At 45.3% G+C, this 22614-nt stretch overlaps 1 protein-coding gene across 12 annotated transcripts in view; it reads right to left on the bottom strand.

Annotated features, from left to right (window-relative positions):
* The window catches only part of FMNL2 (formin like 2), a 153619-nt gene that overhangs the window by 47590 nt on the left and 83415 nt on the right, over window positions 1–22614 (bottom strand). For 6 of the 12 annotated variants that reach the window (XM_069780630.1, XM_069780633.1, XM_069780628.1 and 3 more), the window contains exons 3-7: window positions 14470–14550; window positions 10931–11007; window positions 8707–8790; window positions 6932–7084; window positions 5369–5488 (exon numbers count right to left, since the gene is read on the bottom strand). In XM_069780630.1, the coding sequence (XP_069636731.1) occupies window positions 5369–5488; window positions 6932–7084; window positions 8707–8790; window positions 10931–11007; window positions 14470–14550 (515 nt within the window). The remainder of the gene's footprint in view (window positions 1–5368; window positions 5489–6931; window positions 7085–8706; window positions 8791–10930; window positions 11008–14469; window positions 14551–22614) is intronic. The other 6 variants (XM_069780640.1, XM_069780638.1, XM_069780639.1 and 3 more) reach the window with 1 other exon arrangement.

A 22614-nucleotide genomic window follows, 5' to 3' on the forward strand; every position in this document is an offset into this window, starting at 1 on the left:
AAAAAAAATCTTCCTCAGCACCTGGTGTATCAATTCCTTAAATTTCAGAATGCCTTTAGACATCTGACAGAGTTTTGTCAGCTGTAACAAATGGGAGCAAGTCTCCTTAAACTAATAAAAGATGACCATGAAGTCAGAATTTGGCATTTCCAACCGCTTGGGGAGTGAGGAGAAACAGAATCGGGGAGCAAGCATACTCTACAAGGCAGCAGGACCCTGGAGCACGCTGGGTCCGATGTCCCTGGGAACTCAGCTTGGGATCCAGCCACTTGGACGGAGTCTTCCCAGGCTGAGAGATGCTCCTCTCTACACCTCTCACTACCTGCGTGGCTTTCCGGGCACCTAATCAAACCCCCGCGCCACAGAGCAATGCAGGCACCAGAAGAAAGGTTTGAGATGATGACAATATTCGCCTCTTCTGAAGAGGTGGAGAAACCCAACAAGGGCTGCGGACCTCCCGTATGGCACTATCTGCCCACAGCCAAGAAAACTGCTGTTTTGAAGCCTGGAGATATTCACCTGGAAATTCTCAGGACCAGCCAAATAGGCAAAGTTAGGGGTAGCTGCTGTGTTCTCCCCCCAGAGCCCAAGACGACGCTCACCTCTGGGGACTCTGCCCCAGGGCAGGTACCCAGCTCCAGCCCCAAGCTGCACACCTCGCTCTGTCCTCTCTCCGCAGCAGTCCTTCTGCCTTCCCCACCATCCCGCACATCCCTAGTTGGTGGTGCGTTATTCAGCGATATCATCGGTGATATTCAGATCCCACACTGTCCGGCTCACAGAGCTTCCACCCGTGTTAGTTTACAATTAGACTCAGAAATGGGTGCAGAATATGAAATCGAGAGCTGCAGTGCAGAGAAAATATCTCTAGCACAGATGGGATTCTGCCCTAGATTTAGATCGCTTCCCTTCAGCAGATGCAAATTTCTTCACACAGACATGAATGCCAAGAATTAATGAGGATTTTTTGTACAGAAACTCTTTTACGACGACTCTGCACGCTGGAACTAAGGCTCAAGACGCTTTCTCTGTATTAGAGGCAATTGCAACAACCCCTGATGTTATGTGTTTCCTTCCTAAAGGCAGGGCAGACTGGCAGTAGCTCTAACACCTCCCTTTATGTGACATGAGCCAAGCCAGGGTGGATGATCTTCTTTTGCTTTTATTTCATTTCTTGTTACTAAACATTAGGCTGATCTGAGCATCTGGATGAATCGTTGGTTTTGATTTCCTGTCTGCTGCAGGTCAAAGATTATGTCACCAAGAGTATATTTATCCTGGTAATTAAATTCAGATGGTTCCTCTTTTATTTCCTCTGCCCCTCCTTTAAAGAAGAACTATAAAACCTTACTTCTGAAAAAAGCAGAAACAGAAAACCTGACCACGTGCAAGCCCCTGCAGCGTGTAATGCTTTCCTCCTGCCAGCCACCAGCGGCGGGTACGGGATGTCACACGTGGGGAGGGAGCTGCTCCACAGCTTCGTGCCTTTGCTGCTGGAGGCTGGAGGGAAGTAGGCAGGGTCTGGCGTTTCCACAGCCGGGACACTGCACCCGCGTGGGAAAACCAACAACCGTTAAAAGCGAAGCTAAACCCATGCTGAAATACACAGTACGGTTTAAGATTCTTTTTCTCACCCAGATCTAACATAAGTACATTTCTGTTCAGGAATAACCCATTCAGCATTTTTTATTCAATTTGTTAACAATTTAGTTAATTTGGTGCTTGTAAAGGTACTGCTGTGATGTCTCCAGAGACCAGGCTGTGCTTTTACCCACCAGCCTCCTACAGAAAGGTGAAAAGGACCATTCAGTCCAGCCAGCCTGAAGAAATTAATTTTGCTGAACTACTCCTGCCTCTGTGTCCACGTTACTTTGTTAATGTGATCAGCCAGAACTGCTGAAAGTGTCCAGTGTGCCCCAGACTCATCCAGCACTTACACTTAGAACCAAGCATGCACTTAAAACCAAGACCTACAACCAAGACCTAGAAAACGCAATACACAACAGCATCTTCTGGTGCAAAACAGCTCACACTGACACTGAAGACCCACAGATGGATCATAAAAACCACCTACACAACGAACTGGGATACTCAAAGTAAATAAAAGCCCTTCCCACCATGGTAAGTGAGCACAAATCTCAGTGCAAAATCCTGCCATCTCCGCCAACTGCGATGGGAGGACCTTCATGCTTAAAACGAATTTCATGCTTAAAACGAGGACATGTGCCCAGTCCAATGGTGTAGACTTCCAAAGCGCTGCGTTAATAACAAATACAAATTACAGCTGGTTTCTCCTATCATTTTTATCTTATTATCTGCTAAAGAATATCATGCCCTCCTTTGTCTACGCTGGCTCCCTCACAGTAGGAGCAGGGAGAGCAGAGGACAGCCCAGGACGGACCTCACCGCCCCCGGCAGCTCGCTCAGCTCTGTGTGGGCTGGGACTCCTGGTTTTCATTGGGGTTTGGTGGTTTTTGGATCGCATTTCTGCAGTTTTGTTGTCGGTGGTTTGGAGGTGGTGATGTTTGTATTATGAACGTCCTTCTGACAGCAGAAAGGGACTTTGGAAGAGGAAGGTCTTGGTGCTTCTGCTTCCTACTAACTTTGGATTTCCCTGATCTCTCAGAGCAAGTTACAAGCTGGGTCTGCTGGACGTGGGGACACTGAACTTGCACCCTTCTGCACGGGACGAGGGCCAGAGAGGGAAAGACCACGAGCCTGTGCCCAGTGGTGGCCCCCCTAAGCATCAAAACCAGTGAGGTGCAATCAGCTCCTCTGCTCGTGCAAGGGAAGCCAGAGCAGGTAGCCATGCTACCCGAAAATGTCTCTTTTCTGCCACTTCAAACAGAGGTGACAAGGCTGGTTTGTGCCACAAGCGTAAAGAAAATAAATTACTTTGAGCCTGCTGGTTTTGTCTTCATCCAACAGAATCTGGGAAAATTATTAATCCGTAAAGCTGAGGAAGTATTTGCTGCTTAAAAAAGGTGAGAAAAGAAATCGGAATAGCCGGTTTTGGTCTCCCTCCCTCCTCTCAGGCTACAGAGCCAGTGTGTGACTACAGACATAAATGCACACCCAGGTCGTGCGCAGCCCTGCCACGCTGTGCACATCCCAGGTAACTTCATGCAAGGGAATGAGCATGTTTCTTCACCTCTGTACGCAAACACAGATGGGTACTGTAGGGGATTCTCCCCCAGTTCGACCAGGACAGTTACCTACAAATACCCCAAAACATCACCGAGCAGGCTGTGCAAAAATGGGTGCATATTGCATTGGAGCTACCCTCAGCTACCAGAGACCCCACTGCCTGACTAATGCCTGTCTCAGGTCTGTAAAAATCGTCGTCTTCAGATAGAGAAACCAGAAGAACCATGAGACTGACAACTGGCTGCTCAAAAATACGCTCTGTTAAATTAGCAAGTATCTGACAAAAATTATGACTGAAAAAAAAATTCCCTGAGCAGTGAAAGCGTTAATGGCGAAGTCCAAATTAAATCATTGTAGCATACAAAGCAGCGTCAAATTTGAGTCCACTTATTGAATGCATTCAAAGCCCATTTATGGATTAAGATACGTTTGCCTGGCTCGCTCTCTCATTATGGACTCCACAGATTTTGAAGAAATAAATGAAGTTTCTCAGTTCAATCCACATAAAAACTGAAGTATTTGACTCGGAACAAAGGGAATTTCTAATGGGCTAGGACATTACAAAGTCTGCATTAATATTTATCTGACAGGAGAGTATAACTTTCATGTGAAAGTAATGCTCTTTTTCCCCAAAAAAAGCAGCAATAAAATCCCCAAAGGTTTATCCCCGTTTTTATCCTTCTGCCCTCATTTTGGTGTTTGCTTCCCAAATCCCTGTGCCTCATCTTAAAAAAAAAAAAAACTAAGTTGCCAAGGAAACCCAGTGAGCAGGGAATTGGCAGGGTTTAGCACTACTAAAAAAGAGCTACAGGAAGCCAGTTAAAGTCACAATTAGAAGTGGATAGCCTCAGCCACGCAAATGAACAGACAGAAAGCCTCCGTGCCCACGTCACCACCGGGTGAGTGAGTTCACACCGCAGCAAGCGTGCCCTGGCTGGTTGCAAGGGAACTGCTCACTGCAATGGAGCCGCATCGTTTGCAAGCGTGCAAGGGCTATGACCCTGCCAGTACTTCCTAGTGTTACTTTGTGCTTATCTCGTATTCCTTCTGCTATAATTAAATGTCTACAGCACACATCAGCTGGGACCGTGCAGGGTTCCAAGGGCTACAGCCGGTTTACTGCTAATGAACCCTGAGGACAAGCAGGAGAACTGGTGCCATCCAGGCACCAAAAATGAGAAAAAATGGTGTTAAAGCTGGCACGGAACACTGTCTCCCCAAATCTTCTTGCTGTTTTCATAAAAAGGAATCCAGGCCAAATCTGTTCTCATTTTTCATACTGCTGTGGCATTGCAGGGATGAGTCCAGCTCCTGAATTTTAAATTACCCTGTTAAGATTGTCAGCCTTCTCCTTTTTCATCCAAGAGGAAGGACCGCTTCTTCCTTTCTCTCCATTTTAATGGTTTTCATAACAAAGACAGAAGAACCTATGCCCTGGGTCTCTGCATATCCCAGACACATTGTCTACTCAGTGACGAGGCAGGACCCTCCTGATTTTGACCAGAAACACCATCCTGCACACCCTCCTCATTTGATGAGCACCTAGCTTGTTCTCAGGAAAAGATCTCTTTCAGTTAACCAATATTTACTAATTATACAAAAAAACCCTTCTTAAAAACTTCCCACCTCCTTTTAGCTTTACTTTTTTTAATACACATAGTCCCCAGCTATTGAAAAAATACACATTTTAAAACACAGAATTATTTTTTTTATGAAACACAAACTAAAGATGCTAATTCCACGTAAATGTTGGACAATTTCTGCCCAAGCTGCCCCGGTACAATGATGACTCTGCAGGCAGGACGGGGCACTTGGCTGAAAAGCACTGTACTAGGTTCTGTTTCTGTGCCAGTTTTGGATACGCATAAAGCCTCTATTTGTAATAAAAAAGATGAAATAACATGACTAACGGCTCTACGTCTTAGGTATGAAACTAATAATACTACTTGCAATATGATAAAGAAAACTAGTATCTTGTTTCAAAGTAAAACACATTTTATTTTCTTTTAGAAAATCCCGCTCTACGGAAGCAAACTACACTTTGAAATTATAATGTGATAAACGCACGTTTTGGAGACTGAAAAGTCCCCCTGATGCCCAGGCAGTCGCTTTACCAAGACGTGTGATTACCAGATTATAAGGCATAGAGAGCGGTGCTAGCCACGCGGCTCCCATGCCCTGCACAGCCCGTGCTGCGTGTAACCTTGCACCTGGGACTTACGAGATTTTCCGGCTCGAAGCCTCATCGGCAGAGCGCGCAGTGAAGCCGCTCCAGAGGCAGTTGGCTGAAAAGCAGCTCTGGCAGCGTTTGAACTGAAGTTGCTCAGGCAAAGAAACCAATCTCATGGTATGTGAAAGGTGGATGACAGCAGAGGAGGGAAGGATGCGAGAGAGAGAATTGGAGAAGAGCGTTTGAAAGAGGGAAGGAAATGAAGGATGCGAGGAAGGAAACATTGAAATGGAAAATAAAAAAGGTAAGGAATAAAGGGGCATGTGAAAAAGGAAACAGGATGGAAGGAAATGAAGAGAAAAAAATGTAAGAAACATGTAATGTATACCTGACGTCCATTTCTAGTGTAACTAATCACAAGCATACCTCCCAAAGACAGAGAGCAGAATCAGACATCCTCCTGCAAGCACAAGACTCTACCGTTTCTCTGTCATAGTAGTTAAAGATGAAAGAAAGCCAAAACCAATAAGAATACCTTTGCAACATTTAAAAAAAAAAAAGAATCAACTGGTCAAGTGATTTTGCTGCACTCCACAGCCTGTATTTCTTTACCAGAACTGTGTGTCTGTCTCTCTCTACTGCCTGATGTCTGTGAACTCCATCTTCCAGGTATCACATCCGCTACCACTCAGGCTGTAGGTGGAAGGCACTCACTTAACGTCAACTACAGAGCCAACATTACCATTGACTGACAAAGCAAAACTGAACCTCTGCTGGAAGACGTAGGAAAAAGCTGCAAGTCCTCACCAGCTCCATCTTTTTTGGACTCTTCTATGCTCATCACAGTACTATGTAACAAAACTCCGTAAAAGCCAAAAAAAAAGTCAAAAAGAATTCAGCACTCTGAGCTGCGCCCCCTAGGTGACAGTACTGCTAGAACAAAGGTGGTGTTTAGTATGTTTTATAATAGTGAAGCATCAAAGGAATGTAAGAGAGTTGACTGCCATTCAGTCCTGGGAAGTGATCCTGCCTTTTTCACAAACTAAAAAAAAAAAACCAAACCAAAAAAAACACCAGTATTTGGAAAGAGAGACTTCATAGTAAAGCCCGGGGTAGTGCTAGAATTAACAGCAGGTTTGAAGGATGAGAGTGGCCTTTCATTAAAAAAAAAAATCTTGTTCATAGCAGCATGGAAGGAATGCGCTGCTGGAAGAGACCTTTTTGGACAAGACACCAGATCAGAGCCCCAGACTGGCTGGGTCCATGGAAATCTTGAGATACATTTTGGAGAAGAGGAACCGCTTCCTCTGTGCAAGCCACGTTGTACCTGATGGAAAAGTATTGAGCATCTTTAGATCATGCTGTCATTGGAAAGGGAGGCAGAGTTATTCTCGTCTTTTCCTCAATTGCTGTGTAATGCTGCCCCAAGTTACTAGCTTAGCACTTCTTTCCACCTCAAAACATCAGTACAATGCCACATTTCCTATACATGTCAAGCCTATACTGTGAAAAGAGGGAAGATGAAAAATATTCTAATTGGAAAAAACATATTGACTCTTCTCACTTGGGCACTCACTGTTTGCAGGTCACCCGCTGCCTGATTAAACGCCTTACCGTAAAGTTGAGTGTCTGCCAGAGCGAGAAATGCTGTTGCCAACTGGCGAGGGTAAATTACTGCCTCTGTGCAGGTCCTCAATAGATCGGCTCCAAGGTTTGGACTTGTCCATCGAGTTTTCCACGTTGTTCTCCAAACTTTCAAAGTCAAACCTGAAAGGAAATAGAAATTCCAATGCCGGGTTAGACAGAAAAGATGCACATAGCGTTTTCCTTCCTGTTCAACATCTGCAGATTTTAGTAGGTCCCAAAAGATTACAAAAAGAAAGGAAGAAAGCAATGCAGGCTGAAATTCAGTGCGAGCTTCAAATGCACAGTGCGGCAAATTCGGACCTTGACAAGGGGAGCAGCTGACCACATGAGCACGCAATTTCAGAAGGATCAAACAGCTACGCATTATTCTACTTCAATGTAAAATAAATACAACGTTGGCCACTTTGCTGATGAATAGCCCTGCCTTGAAGGGAAGAGGGGGAATGCTTAAAGCTGTCTCCATTTTATTTCAATAAATCAACACGTTTTGCAAGTACTAATTCAGTTTACTCCATTGATATGTGGCTGAGCATTTACACTGCTTTGCTGGCCCTCACAAATCTCCCAGCATATGTAATATATTACCATAACCATTACAGATTTTCTTTGATTTCTGACTCATTGCCCATTGTACTGCTATTTCAAGCAAAAATTGCTTGTTCCTCTTACAGCTTTTGAGGTTATTACTCATGTTTACCACGTTAGAGAGAGGGAAAACCCAGCAAGCTAACTTGCGTACATTTGTATAATTTTAGGAAGAAAGTCTTTATACAAACACTTCTTTTTGCTGTGCACAGTTTTTTCCAGTGTTAGTAACATTTTAAAACATATAATTTTCCTTCATTAATTTTATTGCAACCCCACCAAAAAATCTCTTTTCTGTGTGATGATATATATACATTTGATGGCAACTTTTCTAAAAATAAAATATCAACTCTACTCAGCTTGAGTTCCTTAACCTACCGCTTCTTTTCATACAATTTTATACAAAAATCTACTGCTACAATATCCTCAGTGAAAGCCTTTGGATATACAAAAACAGATCCTCAGCTGAACATCTATTTCAAATTGTGGGATATAAGGACAGCTGATTTTCTTCCCATTTTGTTTTAGTAGAATACATTTAATGATTTATTATCTAAAGGACTAAATCTGACTCCCAACTAAGCGGATGTCAGAATTGAAAAAGCTTGGTTTATAGTCTTCCCAACTTGCAAAATTACCTTGAAATTCCCACTGTTGCCTTGCAGCGCATCTACTGCACAGGATGCCAACAACTTTGCTTGCCAGCAGCCTGGTGAGGAGTGGTTTGTGTGTGGATGTCGCTTTGAACATGGCAGGCAGGATTGTAATACCTTGGGGTCAGACACTAATTGCAAATCTATTTCTGTGGAAGCCTGCATGCTTCTACACATTTGTTGAATGTTTTTTACACTGTACCCCTAGGATGGTCAGAGGCCAAAGGTAAAAAATATGTCAGTATAGTGATAAATAATCTCAAGGCTTAAACTTAGGCTTTTTTTTCTCTGCAAAATGTTATGATGCCATAGTTTTGGGCTAATGCTACCATTTTCTCTGCTCTAAGGTACGTACATAGTATTGTACCAAGCTGCTAGCAGGAAAGCTCTGCTACAGGGAAAGCTGAGCATTTGCCCTGGCATTTCCCTCTCTTGCTCTGTAGAGATGGCAGGATTCTTGCTTTGCCTTGCAAGCCCAGAGAGTACCAGGCATGTCTTACTTACGTGACTGCATACTGCGCAAACGACAAGTACTCCACCAGAACATCCAGGCCTTTGTTTTCTTCATTCAGGAACTCCCTGACCCATCTGTTAGAAAAATCATTAGACATCAGAGCATTTCATGGGCTTTGTGCAGTTACTGGAATTCTTGTCAGAAAAACTAGAGACAGATCCATTCCAGGAAAGGCAGCACTGCTGAGCAAAACTTTGCTTTCTCACTCAGGAAAAGTGGACTTTTTTAAAATGCCCTTTATTATGTAGAGGACTTTAAAACAGTCCTTTAGAGGACTTTACAAATGTATTGAAACAAGCTTTTTTGCAGCACTATGATGGGAAAGACATTCCAAAAAAAAAAAAAAAGGCATAAAAATCCCTATGCACACTCTGCATTGCTCAGAAACTAGATGTTTCCCCTTCTAAGTACTGAGCTCCCGAGTTGGTAAGTGCCTTTCCCACCATAGCAGCGTTGCTGCAAGAGGGCCACGGGTGCGCTGGGGAGCTCGGCTGCCGTTCGGCTTCACTCCAAACCCAGGCTCATCTCCTCTCTGGCACGCACTGCTGCACAAACCGCTGAGCAGTGGTTACAGCCACCTTCTAACGCATGAGTCACAGGGACCTGGTTTATTTTTTATCACATCCTGATCTCTAGCAGTCTTTAAAAGCATATAGACCAGCAAAAGAGTAATCTGACATTCTGGACATACATTTAACAGTAATTTTGCCTTCTCTTTTTAAAAGGTGTTAACCTGTTACTGTGAATTTTGGCCCCTGAGAGTTAGGCAAAATAATCTGCAATTCAGAAATGTCTATTATCTTCCAAAACTTTCAAAAACTCAAGAATGCCAAATAAAGTTTGAAAATCTATCCATCTAGGGGCAAACCCTGGCGAGCGAGGACCCTCAGCACAGTCCCAGCTCAGCTTTCCTCTGAACCACAACTGGGGCAGCCAAAACCCCACCAGGAGTGGGTTAGGTGCCACTGGAATGAGTGGGGAGCCAGGGAGGGAACTGGGGGGCTCCAGGCTCGTCCGCCTCCAGGGTCTCGCAGCTATGGATCCCCTGCTCTCAGCAGAGTGGGAATTCATTACCTCTGAGTTATTCTAGTCTTCAGGCTTTAAACCTTTCGCTGTTTACCTGCTAAAATAAACAACTCGGTATTTTTATAAAACATATTTTGAAACACATCTTTCAGCCAAGGGAACCAAATAAATAAACATTGGCCTTGTCAGTCTCTTTTGTTTATCTGGTGCACCATCATGGTTCCTTCTTGCACATCCATGAGCCATCATAAATCTGCAGAACATCACGCTTCAGATGCCCTAAGTCTCTGATGGGGAATCCTTTGTGTTGGAAAACGAGGGTAAACATAGCAGGAGCCAGAGCAGGGGTGTGGGAGAAGTTTGTTGTAAGTATTTGCGATGGTGCAGCTTGTGGGAAGGACCACCACTGCCATGCGCGCCGTCCATGCATGCCACGCTGGGGAGCTGCCTCCCACAGCTTAAAACACCCTTGTTTCCTCAAAATAAGAGCAGCACCCTGTAAAATCGATGTAATTGAGCTGGACACAGTGTGTGATCATGACACAAAACGTTGAAGAAACCTTCCTGGCTGATGTACCAGTGCTGAACTGGCTTCTGGTTCCAACACCCAAAGCAGAGAGGTGAGACCAGTGGAAATGCGGATGGGAATGGCACGTTCGATAAAAAACTAAGTCTCTGGTGATTCTTTTACTTTTCCTATTTGAAAGGAATTTTCTGCTTTGTGGAAGTAAAATCCTGGTAACACTATGCACAGCCAGGCTTCATGAACTGCAGCATGTTAACGCTATAAAACAGCATGGGGTTTTTTTATACATACATTTATAGCTGCAATACAATTACTATTCTAGACACAAACATGCTCACTCCTGCTCTGATTGACTTAAGGTGAGCAGAAGTTGACTGCAATCTTTTTGCAGCCTTCACAGAGATGTGGATGAACCCCATCATGAAAGGATTAAAGCTGAATTATTCTCCTGAGATGCCCAGCTGTCTCTTAACTGAGCCCTTCAGGCTTTAACAATCAATCAAGTGGTATCACTACTTGACATGCAAAGAGATATTTTCTCAAAAACATCCATCAGTAGATGTAAAAAAAACAAAAAAAAACCCAAAACAAACAAAAAAAAAACCAAAACCAAAAAAACCCCAACAAACCACCTTAGACCAGAGGCCATCAAAAACTCTTACCCGATGTGATTTGTTCTTAAAGAAATTTCCAGTTCTCGGAGTACTTGAGTAGACTCTTGGACTCGTCTTCTGAATTTCTGTAATTGAATGAGCAGGCAAAAAAACCAATTAGATTCATGTGATGCTATTAAAAATATCAGCATCTCATGCAGCGCAGACTGAATAAATAAAACATTAAGGTAAACTGAGAACCCCTCTAAATCCTGAGGAATGCAACAACGATAGTCCAGCAGTCAACAAAAACACACAGAAAAATAACTTCTGTTCCCATGCACATTTTCGAGTTTCCAGGATTAAGAAAATTAAAAGCCTGTAGATAAATAAACAGTTCTTTACAATACAAGCTTTGTTTTAGTATCAAACTCTCAATTTAGAACTACAGTGTTTGGGCTTCATTCTCAGCCTAGTGCTTTAATCTCGCTTTTGCGACTTTACACCCACACCAAAAAACCTGCCATGATTTCTGTGTAATTACCAAAGCTGTGGATGCAAGCCAATAATGAAACACACATGTGCTGCCATCTGCATGCTTTAATAATTTGTGCATGCTAAACTGTATCTGCAAAATTAGATGCTGGGAAAAGGCCATAAAATGGCAAAAGTGAAACACTGCAGCAGAAAGGAGATGAGGTTTCACGTCATCTCCATCTTGGAGGAGAAAGAAAGGGCAACCTGGCAAAACCTCGCTGGGACGCAGCGAGAGCCCCACTTCACAGCTCAAAGAGGGCACCGGTCACGGCTGAAGACCTCTAAATGCACACTGACCCGTCTCCTCTCCTCTCCACAGCTCCTCCCCATCCTCTGCAAAACCAGTTTGCAGCAGGGCTACCTTTGGTGTGCAGACAGAGCGAGCCAGCGATGCCTCCTCCTCTCCCAGCCGGAGAAAGACTGCGGTCCTCTCTCCTGCCTGGTACTCCCTGCCCATGGAAATGTACTGAAACAGCTGGATAAATTATTCTAGAGGAGTTGTTTCGGTAAATTCTCATTTGTGAACAAGGTAAATGAGAGCAGAAGTGGATGGACAACGATAATCACCTTGGAACTGCAGTACTTAACAACCAACCTGGTCATCAGTTATCACACACAGACTTGATGTGTTTGGAAAGGGCTTATAAATGCTTAGGACACAAGCAATGCCGCTGCAAGTAGGACTACGCTCTGAATACTAGGGAAAAAAGGGTTTGTTCTCAGTGCACCACAATAAAATCAAGGGGACTACTTGGCAGTTAATAATTCTCAGGAGTTCATTTACTGAGGTGAAGATGATGAAAAGATAGGATTTACCTTGCCTTGCTGACCTATGCGAAAATTATCAGCTGCCTTTTTCACCAGGGTTTTATCACGTGCTAGTTAGCACCACTGGCTCACTTGAGGTAAGACTAAATACCAGCTCAGAAAGCCACTGGCAGACTGAGATAGATGTCTCACTGTAAAGTCCTAGGAGACACAAGGCACTACTAATTTTTCCTTTGAAATAGCTGGTTGAGATCAGACATACAGGTTCTCTGGACCTCAGTTCATTAGCTGAGGAGTACAAAGACACAGTGCCTTCTCTCCCAAGAGAGTTTACACAGTGTAACTGCAAGCAGCGTAAAACCTTACTCCTCTAGAAGTAAAGGTAAAAAATTGATATAGCAAGAGGCAGACAGGAGACTGGGGTGGGAGGGCACGGCAGAAATAGGCAGGAGCATCATCCCCCACCCCAGCGAGGCCAAGCTGCTCTTTGCAACCACAGCAGAGAACAATCAACCAGCTCTGTGCTTTACTGGGCTCCAGGAACCACCAAACTGCAATCTCTTTAAAAAACGTGTAATTTCAACACTTTCATTTTCCTGTTTCAAAACTCAGCTCGGATGAAAAGCAATTGTTTTCCTGGGAAGAGCCATTATGACCCCCATTACAAGCTGAAACACACATTTTGCAGCAGCGTTTGGAGCCACCTTCTCTTGGCCACGCTGGGGATCATCAGCAAAAAAGCTGACACCACCTCAATTACAGCAATAATCCTGGTAAGACGAGCTCTCCTCACAATATCACGCGTTTGTCCAGAAGCCCATTTGTAAATCTTTCCGCCTCACAGCCCAGGCTGAGGAAAGGCTGCTGGTAATACAGAATAACGCAACAAAAGAGAGGAACTCAACGGAGTTATTTTTAGGCTCCTTCGGTTTTGTCATTTGTCATGGGACTCGTATAGTGGTATTAGGATAAGAAAGGCTTCAATGTGTGCCCATGGAGTAACCACAGAGCAAAGCCAAACACCAAACGAATTTCAAAAACCCTTCAGGAGAAAAACACAAAGACCCCTGTTCACCATTTTTTTTTTTTAAATTATAATCAGCTACAGGCAAATTTAAAGGTTTCCTACTAAATGGTTTCCTACTCCTTGTCAGAGCCTCCAACAAGAGAAGCACTGTCAGAAGACATTACTGCAGCCTTGAAAACACGAGCTAGCAACGGTGCGCTGGAAGCACAGAGTACCCAGTGTCTGCCCCTCGCCTTTCGCAGGGACGGAGGTGCACCTCCGCTGCGGCTGGAGCCGGCCCCAGCCTGGAAGCCCTGTGTCAGGATACGTATTTTACCGCAGGGCACCAACCTCAGCTAATTGTACCGCAACACAAAGCAGCGATTGTTGAGGACAAGGCAGAGCCAGTCAATGGCAGGATCTGCTATGCTCTCGCTGCCTTTTTTTTGGTTGGGTTTTTTTTTTTTAAGGCTATTATAACTATCAACACAGGATATGAGCTGATATCCAAAGTGGTTAAATACCAAAGGTTCAGCGATGGTCTTCTAACTGGGATGTAGGTTTACTGTTATTCTGAAGTCTTGGAAGCTATTACTAAGTCCATCGGAGCGGTGCAGAAATATCAGAACCAGCCACAAATACATCTCGGTACAGAAGCCACATTCAGGGATGCATGACTTTCACGTGAAAGGCCAAGTGAAGTGCCTGAGTCTTTCATGAGTGATTATCAAACTGTTTTGTACAAAATAATATGCAGAAGGATGAATGAGGCTCTGCCATGTAAATACACCCCAGGTTACGTCTTTACTGCACAACCCTGAAACCTCAAGATGAGAGTGCAAGGGAGAGGTGAACTGTGCCAGGTGTACTGAACTTGTCATGGAAATGCCCAGAGAAAACGACTCAAACTTCAACATCCCCTTCACACAGGTGAGAAAAGTGCCATCCGACAGAGGTTTTATTCACCACCTGCACTGCCCACATGAAAAGTCAGACCTAGAGTACAGCTCAGTGATAATTTGTCAGATCAACTACTGAAGCTAAAGTTATTAAAACAAGTTGTTTCATGTGTCAGATGGTCCTTTTCTCTGCAACATCTGTTCTCCTTTCTGAGCTGCGAAAACTGCAGCGTCCTTCCAATTTCTCTTTGCTTCTCTCTGCAGTTTGTTACCTCTCCAAGACTCTTCTCAGAGACTTTTCTGGGGCCTTTTACACAAAGGCAGGAAGGAACCCGGACCCTGGGACCATCCTCGCCAAGGAACGAGGGACAGGCGAGAGGAAACAGGACGCTCCTCACCTTCCTGGTTACAGCCGGGTCCAGATAGCCCTTCAACTTCTGGATGTATGTATGTGGAGGATTCTTCACTTGAAATCTTTCCTGCAAAGGATACAAGAATAAACATCAGCCATTTTATAACATCGTCTATATTTACTTACTACACATATAAAATGCATGCACACACATATATATTTAAACAGTACATATTTATAATACAGTTTTATATGTACATACCTTATCTTCTTAAGTATATAATCTATGCATGCAAATAAAATACATTTGCATGTATCTTGATATTCTGAAATTTGATATTTATATAGGATGAATAAAAATATACCTTAGATATTCAATGACATTTTTCAATTTTAGTTACACAAACACACACATCTGAAATAACAGGGTTTCTGCTAGCCAGGAGTACTGAGAGGCAAGGGAAGTGTTAGAATACCAGACGCGTGTCCATGTTTGATTGAAAGGCATCACCGCAAAAGCCAAGACACCTCTTTTTATCACTTGGAACAACCCTAAAAACACACCGCATGGTCTAGTCATGGGAGAAGTCTCATCACTTCATTGTTCCGATTCCAGAAAAATGAATGCAAGAGTGGTGCGTTAGCAATAAGCAAGTAATATTTTAATTCCATGACATTAAATTGGATTGCCTTTGTAAGCGGCCCACCAGCTCCCAGCCCAACCCTTCCCGCAGGTTCCCATTTACAGGGACGGGCACCGGACTGGCGAGGAGGCAGTGCCACACGGGCACAGGCGAAGCCGCCCCGCCACCCGCACAAAGTGATCACCCAGTATTTTGGCCATGGTCAGTTCAGCTTGTCCTTGGTGGGGCTCCACAGGCGAACAACGACCAGCACCAGCTCTCGGTCTTTATTTCCATTACAAAGCACGCACAAGGCTGGCCACCTCTCCTGGCAGTAACGATGCAAACTTCGTTACCAGCCCTACCCAGCCACCACACAGGAGGGCTTGTTTCTTCTACGTAAATACACCCAACCACAGCAGCATCCCACTTCCTACATCAACACGATGCTCGAGCACCAACACGCTCATCGTGCCTTGGGATCAGCTCCCTGCACCATTTTCCGCCAGCACTGCTTGCAGGGGGACGGCACTGGTGGTTGAGCTCGTCCCAGCCACCCACGGCTCCCAGCGATTCGGAGGGTTTCCTTCTGCACCTATGTCACACGAGGGCAGAGCTGAGAGATCTCCAGCGTGGTGGGAAGCAAGCCACCAAGTGCTACCAAGGCCACCGTTCCACTTACCAGGGAAAAACTATGGACCAGATGCCCATCCCCATCCCACTGGGAAAGCCTGGGAACCACCACGTGCCTCTCTCTCCTCCCCGCTATGGCTGGAGCCTTACCAACCTCAGGACACAGAGGAAGGCAAGTTCCTGTGATCGTGGGCTTTACCCACGTAAAACCTCTCATTATCCGTGCCTGCTTTCCTGCTTTCTGTCGTACACCACCAGCGTGCCTGACGTCCCTTCCCCATCTCACTCACCTGCTGCTAGTCCAGTGCCAAGAAATTCCTACCTGCCTTTGAGACTCGTTTCTCACCGAAGGCTCCCCAATGCCTAACCTTACAGGGGGACACCTGATCTGCAATCCAGCATCAGCCACGTTCAGAACGGAATTAAAGATTTTGATGAGAAATACAAGGTCTACAAGGCTTGTGTTCTGAGAGCTGCTTGATTTTTGCTTGCTTTTTTACCAGTCACACAGCCAGCTTGAAATTTATCCTATAAAGCTGCTGTGAAACACAAGTTGTTCTGCAAGGAGTATGCTGTGTCCAAACCTGTTAAGAGCATTACCAAAAGTTCTGATACTATTAGTATCTTGGAAGAATTTTAAACTATTCTGCCCTTTCCCTTGAGGAAAGATCTCAAAACAATTTCCTCCTGAAATTTTGCATTTTATAACTGATATCTGAAACCTCCCTTTATTAGGTCAGGATGCAATTTTGACTACATTATCTGAAAGTTATTTCATAATGAATAGGACACTGCTGCCCAGTTACCAGAACGTACTGTCTGAACACCAAAAGTTGTTCCTGTTATTATCTTGCCGCTTGCTGTAAAAAAAGTAATTCATCATGGTCAGCAGGAAAAAATGAACTAAAAAGTCTGCCCTATGGTCCATCAGCCCCGGGCAAGAGCTCTCTAAGACAGAGAGCAGACATTTCTTTCCTCTTTTACAACTGGGGTTTTTTTCCGTGCACCTTCACACGTACGGGCCAAACACAGTTCTGGAATTGGCATCTCTTTTTTATCTAAAGAACAGTTCAGAAAATGCAAAGTTCTTTGTTGCCAGCTCCTCTCTGGCCAAAATGATGCCAACAGTGTCTGTCGTGCTCCATCCTGCCCCAGCACCATCCCCACCACCATGGCTTCCTCTTGGCTCTACAGGAACGGATACTTGGAGCCAGTCTCATCCCAGCTGGCCCCCACGGGTCAGGCAGTCCCTTTCACACCCTTCTAGTTAAATCTGCTCCTAACTGGAACAGCTACCAGTGCGTTGGGATAGACAGATGCAAGAGACAGATGCATGGAGTTACAGACAGGTTTTGGAACGACGTGCCAGGGTTCCATCACGCAGCTCCATCAGCACAAGCAGAAATCATCTGCCACATCCCGGGAGGTGCCCAATGGTCAGCCCTAGCATCCAACCCTCCAGAAAATGGGAGCAGGAGCACCCACAGATGTTGACAGGGGCTTGAAAGGAAATAGAAAAAATAAAAACAAAAAATAAAAGCACGTAAAGTAAATCAGACAAAAGAATAAGATGTCAATATTCAAAGTAGTCTAACTGCTTGATTCGTTTTTGCACTTTTTACAGGACACTGTTAGGCCAGTTTCTCAGTCAGACTTACAGCCCCCTCAGGATACTGTGGCTTTACAGCGGGCATAAATATAAGTTATTTAAAAGCAATTTCCATCCATTAACCCATTTTAAAACTTCTTCACACTGGCAGACAGACAAAAAAAGCACTTTGCTGTAAATGAGCATCTGGCCCATTGTAGACTAGTAAGAGTTCATAGAGGTAGCTGGACCTTGGAGACCACCACCATTTCTCACTTTCCTCCTCAACAGTTTTATATTAGCTCCAGAGACATTATAGCATTTGAATAACCATGTCCTTCTCTACAAAAACCACAAAGGTAGAAGTGTTTTCGCTGTGCCGCTTGATAACCACATCCAAGTATTATTCTTTGCATCTGCAAGTGATGGAGTGAAGTGGTGGAGCATCAAGCCAGAGGTCCACTCCTGAAGAGCAGTGGGTGACGTGGGAGCACCAGCAAGCCCCAGCACAGCAGGAGCCGGCTCCTCCTGAGAGCAGAGTCCCAGACTAACATGGCTCCAAGTTAGCTCTCCTATTTATTCCTCCCCTTTTTGGGGGTTCTCTCCTGCCAACGTAGCTCTGCTGTGTTTAGTCTAATCCTCCAGAGAAGCTGTTTTACTCTTATGGATTTATTTCTCTTACTAACTAATCAACCATCATCTGCTGAAGTGACAGGAGCTTTTCCTAACTGCCAGTTTTAATATCTGGAGTCTTCAAAATGAAATGCTTCAAGAGACTCAATGAGCACATTTAGTAGTCTGTGATGCAGATACTATATGTTTTTGTTTGTCTTCTTAAATCCTAGCTGTAATTATGTATTTATGTAATAATCTCTACAGCAACTTCATTAAAAAAGATGCTGCTCATTACTGTATAGTGGAATTATTTGGGTTGAAGGATTTTAAAGACATTATCCATGAACAGCAGATACCAGCAATGCTCTTCTCTAACTTGTGACCAAGAACCACTTGTGGTAAACATCTACTAGTCCTGGAAACATTTTTATAGCCCCTTAAAGTGTTTTTTCTGCTTTGGAAAGCCATGAGGGATTAGCCTTTAAAATTGCCCTTTCCTGGCTATGATTACTGTCTCGGTTTATCCAGCTTTGACTGTTTTATATTAGAGGCTGATACGTTTCAAGCTGCAAGAACCAGGGCTTGGTGCTGTGCACCGACGGCAGCCCGAGGCTCCCTGACGCCTCCGGGACACCCTGAACGCCTGCTTGCAGCCGTCGTCCTCCCATAAAAATGATGCTCTGCCACAGCTCAGATGGGGTGGGGAGGCCCAGTCTTCGTCGGACCAGCGTGATTGCAGTCTGGTATTTCGCCTGCCATGAATGCTGTAAGCGACTGTGCAGGCTGGCCAGCCCGGCGTCCTCTCAAGGTCCTTCTGGTCCTTCTCGAGAGCATTTACTTCCCTACAGAGACAAACACGCTTCCCGGCTAATGCTGAAGCACTGCTGTTCACACGTAATCCGCTTGCCTTGCATACCGTAAACAACGAGTTAAAACTGTTGCTTTTTCCTGTCTGCTCCTCCTCTCCACTTTTGGCAATTCACAATCGCTCACTGGCCAAATCTGCTTTCAAAATAAGAATTTATATGGCAAAGGGTTTAACGCTATTTGAACGAGGAGGTCAGGGATTTTTACCACACACATATAAAGTTTAAAATCCCTATTTGAGTCTCCAAATTTCGCTGAGCAAAAAGCATAAGCCAGTGGGTGACATCACGACTGGGACATGGTGGCTTCCCCTCCCAGTCGCCCCAGGACTGGGCCATTCAGACACAACAAAGTTAATAAATCCCGATGAAACCTATTTTATCTCCACTACGTGACTCATATAAGCACCAACACTATCTACAGCCCTGAAAGGAGAAAGGCGCAGACCAGCAATAACTCGACCCTGCCTTTGTCAGCCACCTAGAAAGCAAACTAACTTAATTTCCCAAGGATAAAAGGCCCTTTCTTACTTGAAAAATTGCTGAGGACTGCTGCTATAAGCCAGAACGACAGACAAGAGCAGAGAAGTACATACAAGGAGCCAGTGGTACCGGACCAGAGAGCTAGTCCCCAGCACCTCCCTTTAGGGTAATAAATGATGAGTATTCAGGGAAAAAACTTGGATGGGGGAGCACAACACTGCTCCTGAGCTTCTTTTACCAGCAATCCCCAGAATTAGCACTTTCTCTTCTGATGGATACCAAGAAAAAGGGGGTTGGGAGAGGGGCTTTACTTCAGCAGCAAAGAGGAACTGCTGGATTTCTGCATTTCCTCCTCCATGTGATCCTACAAAGAACTCGACACATCTCTTGTTCACCCAAATCTGGAAAACCTATTAATTCCGTAACCAGGAAACTGTGGCTTTTCCAGAGATATTTTGCTTCCAAAAACATTCAGAACATTTTCTGCATTAGTGACATATGTTATTATTATTATTACCCTCGCTAACGTGTTTCATTCTTAGGATTCATATACATTAGGTAAGCACACAGTGCATCTCACTCAGTATCCAGGCTTGTCAGAAAGCCCAGCAGGCAGCAGTAACTGCTAGGAGTGCACAAAGCACATGGAAGGTGAACGTTGGTGAAAGGAGGTGGACAAGCAGGGCTGGAGACCAGCATCTTCTCACTCCCGAGGCACAAACGCGTCGTAAACGTGGTGAACATTTCCACCACCCGTCCTGTGTCCCACACAGACCTGGAGGGCAGGTCAGCTCCTGGCCCCAGCAATCCAGCCAGCCCCCCAGCAGGACAGTATGTCACTTTATATGTCTTACTATGGAACAAACCGACAGCAGCCATTCATCTCTGCACTATTTAGGGGGCAGAGGGATCTATTTCCACCACTATTAATTTACTGCAAAACCACATCACCAGTGCTTCTGCAAGGGACCCGGCCAAGAGCCGCAGATGCTCCCTCCGAGGCTGGAGATGCCGACCACTGCCCGGCCCCGCGTCGCTGAGCCTTGGACCCCTCGTGCCCCGTGCGCATACCTCCGATTGCTCCATCGTTCACCGATTTTCAGTGAGCCACCTCTCTCAGGGCCAGCAAGTCAGATAAATGAAGCCACGAGCATCTCTATTGTCCAAATGCTCGGGAGTTCAATAAAACACAGGATATTCTAGCCTGTACTTTACCCACATCAGGGGAAATTCATTGGTACGCAAACATTTTTTTTTTATGCAAAGCGTCCCAAAACAGAGCTGTAAATGGCTACTGAAGCACGTGCAAAGATATGGAAAATGCTTGGTTGAATGCTGTCAAAAAATCTGCTGCAAAAGGGTTAACGGCACCATATGGCAACACACAGCAGTGAGGTACCACTTTTCAATCACCATCTCTTCATCACGTTTCTGAGGAGAAGTTTGGTTTGGGGCTCACCTGAGATATTTGTGTCAAACAAATAGTGCAGCATTCGCGTGACACCCTGCTCCTCGCTGTCCCGTCCAGCGGTCGCTGCCTGTCCCCTTCTTCATCAGCCACCCACCGAGACCCACGGGCAGCACACAGGAGGGCTGCCTGCACCCTAGACATGGCCCAGCATGTTTTTAAAGTAACTCCCAGCCCAAATCCAAAGGACACACAGGTATTTGTCAGTACTCCCCAGTGCTCTGGACTTTAACGTGGCAGGCATGGACCACTGTGGCTCTGTGCGATTACGCTCTCAACCAGTCCATAGCGCACAGTCTCACAAAAAAAAAAAAAACCCAAAATAAAAATAACATCAAGAAACTGCCTCTCCCCAGACCTGGTTCATGGAGGGGAAGGCTGCATGCCATTTTCCCTTCACAAAGCTTGATGAACAGCGGCAGAGGAGGCCGGGGCACAGAAGCGAGCCTGGCTTCAAGGGCATGCAGGTGTGTGGCACACGCTAGTGTGCACTGACTGTGTCTCCAACAGGGCCCATACCTGCACGCTTCTCGGTCACAAGTTGAAATGAACCCTAAAGCGGAACACGGCACCCCACGTGGCCCTGGTTCAGATGAAATTACCCCCAACACAGGCACGTTGGACCCCGAGCGGGGATGATGGATGGCGGAGGACCACCTGCCTGGGAGGCTGCTGGAGAAACCCACCGCCATCCCAGCGAGCTCCATGCTGGCTGCCAGCCTCCAAAACAGCCGGCACCTGCCTTCATTTGGAGTTTCATTAGGAAAGGGAGAGAGTCCTACAAATACCTCAGTGATGGCATTTTGGATGTAAACTGCGCGACTTTCACCTTAGGTCTTTTAATTCGTTACTCCCTACTCACACCTCCAGTGTCTCCAAAGGTGAGGACATGGTGATGCCCCTGCCACAATTTGCCATTAGAGGGCAACGAAGAACTTTGTGAGATGTCCCCGACCTCTTCCCTCAACATCCATGCCCCCTGCAACGCCTCATGGCACACAGCTGGATAAAGAGGCCTGGAGTACACCAAAAGGGTGGCTCGCCGTGCCAGAAAATGGTATCCTCTTCCCTGCCTGGATCTGTCCCAGCGCTTACCCCACAGATGACCACTGCTCAGCCCTCTCCAGGATGGGCAACCGGTTTGCTGGCTTTGCTCCTCTTCTCCTCCTTGTCTGCTAAGCCAGAGAGGGAGGGAGCAAGCTTTCAGGACACCAGCAGCAACGCTTAGATGACTTGCAAGGTTTATAGACAAACGAACAGAAAGGACCACACGGGATGAGTCCTCCACAACCAGCCCAGCAACCCTTACAATGATTCACTACAACACGCACAACCCTGCTCATGACAGATTATTATTGTCGGTTTTGTTGTTACCATCATCATCAGACTGGTAGCTCCCCACTTTGCTTAATCTCACTTCTGCAGGAGTGAGAGTTCCTTTTGGGGGCTGAACTCTCTCCCCTAATATTCTCAAAATATTTCACAGACAAATGGCCAGGGTCTGCTTTACAGACTATTTAGAAAATAGCATTTAAGAGCAACCTCTGGACACTTTTTCCTTTCAGACTTAAGTTGAAAACCAGCACAGGAGGGTAACAGTTAATTGCCTCAAGCTGTTACATTAATTTACATCCTCAGTCCTTCACTAAGCAAAAACGGGTGAAAATGGTATAATGGGTGATACCAATAGAAAATAGCAGTCAAAATTTGCATCCATGCTAAAAAGATACATTCTGTACAAATTCTATTCCTGGAAGTACTTTTAGCCACGTGCCATAATTATGTGGACAGATATAAATATTTCACACCCCATATGCTGTATTATGGTGCTTTTACAGACACCTGCTTCGTGCTGCTCTAATTTACAGTGGCTGGCAAGCACCCACCAGGGATACCAGGGCAGCTGGGGAGCTGC

Source organism: Haliaeetus albicilla, chromosome 4 (assembly GCF_947461875.1).
Source record: "Haliaeetus albicilla chromosome 4, bHalAlb1.1, whole genome shotgun sequence".
NCBI lineage: Eukaryota > Metazoa > Chordata > Aves > Accipitriformes > Accipitridae > Haliaeetus > Haliaeetus albicilla.